Below are 7,503 nucleotides of genomic sequence, written 5' to 3'. Positions count from 1 at the left end.
TGCGAATAATGAGCCAGCGGAGCCGGAAATGGAAGGCGTAGCGAATGCGAGACAAAATATGGCAAACGCGGCGCTTCTAAGGGTAAAGCTTATAGATAACATAGAAAGCTCAACTTAAGCCTTTGGAATAATAACTATGAGATACCCTATTTGCCTAAATATTTAAGATAATGAAACAATTAAGCCAATGTACAAAACTAGGCCACGTTGCCTCATTTCAGATTTTTTGCAACTGATTTTTTTGAATATTTTAACTGAATTTGAAATCGATCGCAGTCATCTTTGACTACTCATTGCATGTACCATGTTCTATTGTTAATACCCTATGGGAAAAGTAAAATATTTGGGGGTCTTTAATTGGTCACGCCGGCAAACAAACAAGCGACTAACCGAACAATCCACAACAAACCCACCGAACACAGCCGAAACTGCGGCCAGTTGCTCGCTGGCGAGGTTAATATGGGCGACTGATTTATGTTGGCAGCAGTAGAGGCAGCAGCAGCACAGCATCATACACAGACTCCGAATTCTACTCTGACTCTGACTCTGACTCCTACTCCGATTGCTACTGCGACTAGGATTGCGATTCGGACGTGGGCATCTTTGAAGCTGGCGCCAGGCGCCAAACGCACGCAGCACATCCTTCATCCTTCATCATGAAGCACTCACATGCTGCACCCTCTCCCTCTCCCTCTCCCACTACCATTTCCAGTCCCAATTTCAGATCTCGAACCCCCTCGCTTATCCAGCGAGCTTGCGTGGCTCGGCTCGCATTATAAATGATTTTAATAATTTGAAACGATTTGTTTAGTTCTGCATCAAGTCGGATAAACGTCGATGATTAATTAGCAGCCGCGTCTCGACTAGGGGTCCTGCTGCCTACAGTCAGGATAAAGGACGCATAAAGCACAAAGCAAGCAGCACGCAGCAAGACAACAACAGCAGCAGCAGTAACAGCCATTACATAAGCATGTTTTGTATTTTCGCCATTTTTATCGCTTTGCCATTAAATTCTATGTAACGGCATTTGCCTATGAAGTGTGTCTTCTCAGCGATACAGAGAGTAAGAAAGAGAGAGATAGAAAGAGACAAAAGGTTGATTGTGTTGGTGCTGCTTCAATTGCCGTTAATCAACTTTCTGTTTTGTTCGCACATCTTTCGCAAAGCGAAAATTAATTGGCTACGGCCCTTTCCCAATACTCTACACTATCCAACACATGTTTTGTCTACTTCTTTTTCTAAGAAAGGGCTCTAGTTGTGATTTTCGCGTTAGTTAATTGATAAATGAGCAAAGCCCTTGGGTGGAGTGCATGTATACATATCTATGTATTGCGTATTTGTGTGCCAATTATAAATGTAGTCATTCTTGTTGTTGAGAATACCAAAGAAATGTGATATATTTTTGACAATTAATTACCACTCATAATACACAAATATCGCTGCACTTCACAATCGCTAACTTTATCCCTTTTTCAACCGTCTCGTCTTAACGCATACCACTTAATGTGTGTGGTGAACTTAATGGCAAAGGGAAGCAAAGCAATGTAGCTATGCAGTTCAAAGAATGTGGTAAACGCCGACAGGCTCCAACATTCCAATTATTGTAACGGTCATTTAGAGTTATTCCTGGTATCTCGCTTATGTACATGCACACACGCAAAAATACACCACGCTGTCTGCATATGCACTCGTTTGCTTGCCTACTGCTGCGTTAAGCTATTGTATACATGTATACACGTATATGCACACTCAAATATTGCTGTTACTGCATTCAACGACACTTCTCATACCACTTAATTTTAAACTGAGCGGCTTAAACGCGCTCAATCAATGTAAATGATGCAGATCATAAAGACAACAAGTGTGAGCGGAAGAGCGCATGTTTGCACTCATTTACAGTAAAGCTTGAGGTCTTGAATATTCTTCTGTAGCTCAAGCATGTGTGAGTGAGCTAACATGCAATTATGCATGAGTGCCCTTTATATTCTCTCTCGCTGTTAACTAACAGCTCCGACGTATGAGCATGCAGATCATTCGCTATACAGGATATGTTAAGTCAGCCACTGTAATTAATCTGTGCATATTTATGTATATGTAAATGTTAACATTATTGTTGGGCTTCCCATTTAGCTTTGCTGCAGTAATTAAATTTACAAAAACCAAAAAAAAAATAAAGAATTAATTATTTACACAGTTTAACAACGGGCGGGCGACTTTAAAACCAATTTATGTAAATGCAAACGCAAATATTTACACAATGCCAAATTGAAATTATTGTTGTGTACATGCATGTATGCGTGTGAAGGTGAGAGTGGGAGAGATGTATTGAGAGCTTGTTACAGCTGCATCCCTCTGACTTGTGAAGCTAACCGCATTCACATCGCTCGGTCAAACCTCGAATACCAACATTCTCGGCCGGGCTACAGAGTGTGAGAGAGAGAGTCAAATAACAAACTGTTTCTCAGGAGCTGCTGCTGGAGCCATTTGTTTACAAGTCCAGAATACATTAATTCTAACTAAAATACTCTTAATTACCAAAGCGACAGAGAAAGTGGGCGGACAGTTTGTGCGTGTGTGTGTGTGTGTGTTGCCATTGGATACCTGAGCCAATTTGTCCATCTGGCTGGCAATTTGTCACTGTTTCCATTATTATTGACACATTTAAGCCATAATTGTCAGAGCATTATTCTCCTAGACAAATTAAAGCCCATCAGTTGATATATAAAGAGTTAAAAATATGTTTATGGCGCAGCCTGTGGCAAATGCCACATTCAGCAAATGTGCATAAATTTATTTTATTTTATTGGCATTTTGCTGTATTTATTTTTATTATATTTAAATATATTTATATATATATATATGTGTATGTAAAGCCCAGCATAAATCATAATGCTAGACAAATAGTTAATATTTGTTAATTCACAATTTGCATATTTATGCATATTTATTAACGCTCCAATAAACTTCTTTTGCATTTAAATTATTTGCAATTTAAATCATTATTTCAACAAATTTCAATAAAATATATCTGCGTGAAGGTGTTGATGGACATGCAGAAATATTTAGCTAATTAAAATTAACAATCTACTGGCCAGTGGAGGCGACCCATTAAGCTGCTGCCACTGCCACTGCCACTGCCCCGCCCACTTTCCACTTGCCACAGCCTACTGCCGCAGCAGCTCCTTAATGTGGACCAGTTGGACAGAAGCGACTGACAATGCCATTTAATTAATTGGAAAAATCAAGAGTTTCAATTACGTGGCTTGAATTGCCAACTCAATGATGGAAATCTATGGGCAAAGAGCATGCATAGAAACTAGCACAGCGAGCGAGTGAGAGAGACAGTGCGAGAGGAAGAGGAAGAGGGGAGGGAAGGAGCGTGAGTAAGAGTCAATAAGGTACTCAGAGATGGCATATGAAATATATTTGCGATTGAAATATTCTTAAGCAAAACATTAAAATGCTAAAAATATGAATTGACTTGAAGAGAAAATATTTAAAATATATATTTGCATTATTTAAAGAAGCTACAAAGTTATTCACAAGAGAAATATAACAAATAGAAGTGATTCATATAAGAATTTGTATTAATGCATATAAGACAACAAATAGATTCATATAAGAATTCTAACTAATACATATAAGAGAGCAAAATAATTGAATTCGAACTACTGCATATATGTATAAGCAGTCAATGTAATTCATATAAGTAAATCATATAAGATTATTAAAATATTTCTAGCTGCTAAACAATAAATATATTTAAAAATTGATATATAAATTTATAAATAGAAATATATATATAAATATATATATATATATATATATATATTTATTTATTATATACATTCTTGATCAGTGTGTGCAGCAGTATTTTGTCAGTATTTTAATTTAGAGCAAAAAATACTTCCAATTGGCACTCGCCAACAGCGCGCGCTTTTGTCTTGCTGCTTCAAGCAAAACCAACTCAAAGAGCGGCTCGAGACTTGAGCTCGACTTTGAGTGGAATTTCCGCTGCCTATATAAAGGCGAGTCAGCTGCAGCGCTCTTCAGTCGCATTTCTGATCTACTGGTGTAAGGTGATGCTGTGCAGTGCTCCTCTTCTTCTTCTTCTTTTTCTGCGTGAGTGTCAAATAATTATATTTTTCATCATTTCAAGTATATTAAGCAAAATTGTATTAGTTTTTATTTATAATTTTAAAGAAATTGCTTAACAATATTTGTAATAATATTTATTATTAAATATGTATATTATTATTATTATTTAATCAACTTAATAGGTTAATCATTATTGTGTTGTGCCAAACATCATTTGCTAAGTAATCATTATGATAATAATTATAATGTTAATGATCATTTGAGTTAAATAAACAGTCATTATGCGAATTATCATTAAGTTAATGATTATTAAGAATCAAATTTAAATAATATTTTTAAATTTATACTATTAATATTTTAAAATAATTTTTTTTATTATTTTTATATTACAATGATCTTTGCAATTAAGTATTTAATTATATAACGGTCAAGTTGAACATGTTAATATATGTTCATGATGATAATGATAATGATAATTAATAATAATATTTTAACTCTTCTTGTAGTCTATAAAAAGGCAGCAAACGATGCTTAAGCTGTAATTGACTATTTATAGTTAATTATGTGTATACAGGTAACATATACAGGTAAGTGCAGGCTTTTGAGCAATGTTAATTATGCCGCGCTTGGATTTAGCTGTTCATCGCTTGAAAACATAAATTGAATATTTGAGAATTCGATTCGATTCGAGTCGATTGCAAATGGCAAATTGATTCACGTTCGATTAGTCGGAGTGCAGAGACGAATGCGACTTGAATGGAAACAAACTATACACACATAGATATATACATGTGTGTGTGTGTGTGTCCTGTCTGTTAATCACTTGTCAGCTGCAGTCGTCCTGGAGTGCATGCAATTACTTAGGATAATTGAATATTCTCACAGGGGTCGCACCTGCGATTAATTAATAACTGCACTTCATCGCGCTGACTGATTGTCTAGCAGGTGTAATAAAAAATGGAAAAGAATTACGCTGACAACACACACACTGGGCGTGGCCAACAGCCTTAGTTGCTAATTAAATGAATGCGAAGCGAATTAACACCAATTTTTATCCATAATCGTCGCTGGGGCGAGGCCAATCGAGGGTGAAATAAATTAAACTGACTCAGAGCAAGTATTCTAACACTTTTTTCATTACTTCTTGTTTATTTGAAAGACCTTTTTCCAACGAAATACCCTGGAGTAAGCGATGCAAAGGTATATTCTCAGCAATACCCAAGCCAGAGCTGCTATAGTTGAAGTCTTATAGAGAGTTCTATATAGACTATACTCCAAGTGAATTAATGTTGATAGACAACATTATGTTCTTCACGATTCAAGCTGCAAGATTTTAGGCACTTTCCAATTATATAAATTTTTATTTAAAAAAAAAAAATTTTTTGGCTTTTAAGATTTTCAACATTTTTCTACTTTTATTCAAACTTACATAACTCAGTCAAAACTTAATCTAAAAAAACCTTAATTTTAATAATTTTTTAAATTTATTTATACAATTTTTGCTCAACTATAAATTTAAATTCTTAGTGTTTTAATATTTTTTATTTTATTAAGTAAAACATGCATTTCAAGTAAAATAATTAAAGTTTCTCATTAAGCTCAAGCCGAAGCCCAGACAAAGCTCAACAGCATTGCAGGGCAACTGCCAGTCTGGTCAATTTGTGTTTATTTGTTTTTTAAGTTTCCTGCATATTTTGGGCAGCTTCACTTGCTGATTGCAAATGCTGGATCGCAGCGAGCACGGAGCAGGGCGGAGCCAGAAAGCGGGGCTATAAATTTATTGCTGAACTTTGAAATACCACGGCCACAGCAGCTACTGCCTCAGCTTGGCTGGCTGACTGTCTGGAGTCGAAGCGTTTTAAAGAAAAACTTCTGCAGCTGTATTTTTCGCAATTATCCTTGAAAATGCTGCAGCAGCAGCAGCAGCCGAAGTTGCAGCAGCGTGTTGAAGGATGCAGCGGAAATTTGCTGTGGGGCTGGCAGTGGAAGTGGCCTGTTGACACAAGCTAAGACCTAAGAGTAAGAGAGGCAGATAGAGAGAGAGAGAGAGAGAAAGCCAGAAGCTGCGAATAATTTATTAGTTGCGTAAAGAAATCATTTATTTGTTGACTTGTCCCACCAGCTGACGGCGGCTGAGAGGAAGGCGTGGCAAATCCACAGTTCAAGCAATACGAAACAGTCGATGGCGGTGCGTGTCTTGGCTACAGTTTGAGTGGCATTGAGTTGTTGATTTACAGGCTGTTTTCGAAAGAGGGGAACTATTGTCGAATTTAGAGTAGAATTTCGTTATTGACTTTTTGGTCAGCTGTTGTCGAAAGAGGGGAAAGAAACTTTAAACATTGTTGAAGCAATTCGAATTCGTATTACGGTTCGTATCTCGACTATAGCAAGATTGTTGAGTTAATAGCTGTTGTCGAAAGCGTAATACTCCAACTACCGAATGAGGTTTGTGTGTCGACTATACTTAAAGCAAGAGTTGCTGAATTAGTAGTTGTTGCACACAAAGGACATCTAAAATCGCTATAGAAGTAAATTAAAACAATGTAAGGTTTTATATTGTATACAGTTTGAGGAGTAGTTATTTAATGATTAACTCGTAGATTATCGAAAGACGATCCGGGCGGCAGCATAAAAGCCGCTTAATTCGAAAATTAGCTGGGTCTATTTCTCAGCTAAAGTTCGAGTATAACTGTAAGTTTTTTCCGAAAAAGAGGAGCAAGTCATTGTTGAAGTAATTCGAGAAAAGGTTTAGGATTCGTGCCTTGGCTACAGTTTGATTTGCAGTTCGAAGAGGAGAGAAAAGGGAGTTCGAAAGCCATGTGGTGCATGTATCGACTAAAGTTTTAGTAGCACTGTGCTGCAGTTAAAACAACTGGGTGATTTTCTTAGCTAAGTTAAGATTTGTGTTTATTAAAAATATATATTTAAGTATATATATATATATATATATATATATATTAAGTACACTTCACATTTACAATATGACGAGAATTGCAACAAGGGTTAAGAGTCCTTAGTGAGCTAAATGCCGCCTGGCCCGGGCTTCAGATTCAGTTGCTCTGCAGCTTAAGCGGGCTTTGCGTTTGATTAGAAATATGTTTCGATTCGGATTACGATTAGCAACTAGGTATAGTTAAATAATAACAGCGGCAGCACCTGGCTTGGTCTGATTACCTATGCCTACGCCCTTCACTTTGTCTTGGCGCTGCGTAAATTCGATGCGGACAGCAGCGAACGCGAGGGCGGAGGACGCTCATCCACTGGGTAGCCGTTGTGGCGTCGATTGGTGGACGATGACGACTCCTGCTTGCGGCCCAGCCGGCTCAGCGTGCTCGCACTGGTGGCGCCATTGTGCGGCGGCGGTTTCCTTGGCAGCGTGGAGATCTGTCAGAGAAGAGTTAGGAA

General features: G+C 37.3%; 1 protein-coding gene across 2 annotated transcripts in view; it reads right to left on the bottom strand.

Moving 5' to 3' along the window:
• Positions 1–7,087: 7,087 nt before the first annotated feature.
• Positions 7,088–7,503, bottom strand: part of LOC111597917 (zinc finger CCCH domain-containing protein 18) — a 32,278-nt gene continuing 31,862 nt past the window's right edge. For both annotated transcript variants that reach the window (XM_023312859.2, XM_023312860.2), the window contains exon 9: positions 7,088–7,482. In XM_023312859.2, the coding sequence (XP_023168627.2) occupies positions 7,288–7,482 (195 nt within the window). In that variant the 3' untranslated portion in view covers positions 7,088–7,287. The remainder of the gene's footprint in view (positions 7,483–7,503) is intronic.

Source organism: Drosophila hydei, unplaced genomic scaffold (genome assembly GCF_003285905.1).
Source record: "Drosophila hydei strain 15085-1641.00,03,60 unplaced genomic scaffold, DhydRS2 tig00008130-arrow-arrow-pilon, whole genome shotgun sequence".
NCBI lineage: Eukaryota > Metazoa > Arthropoda > Insecta > Diptera > Drosophilidae > Drosophila > Drosophila hydei.
Note: the sequence above shows the minus strand (reverse complement) of the source record. Positions and strands in the feature narration are given on the sequence as shown.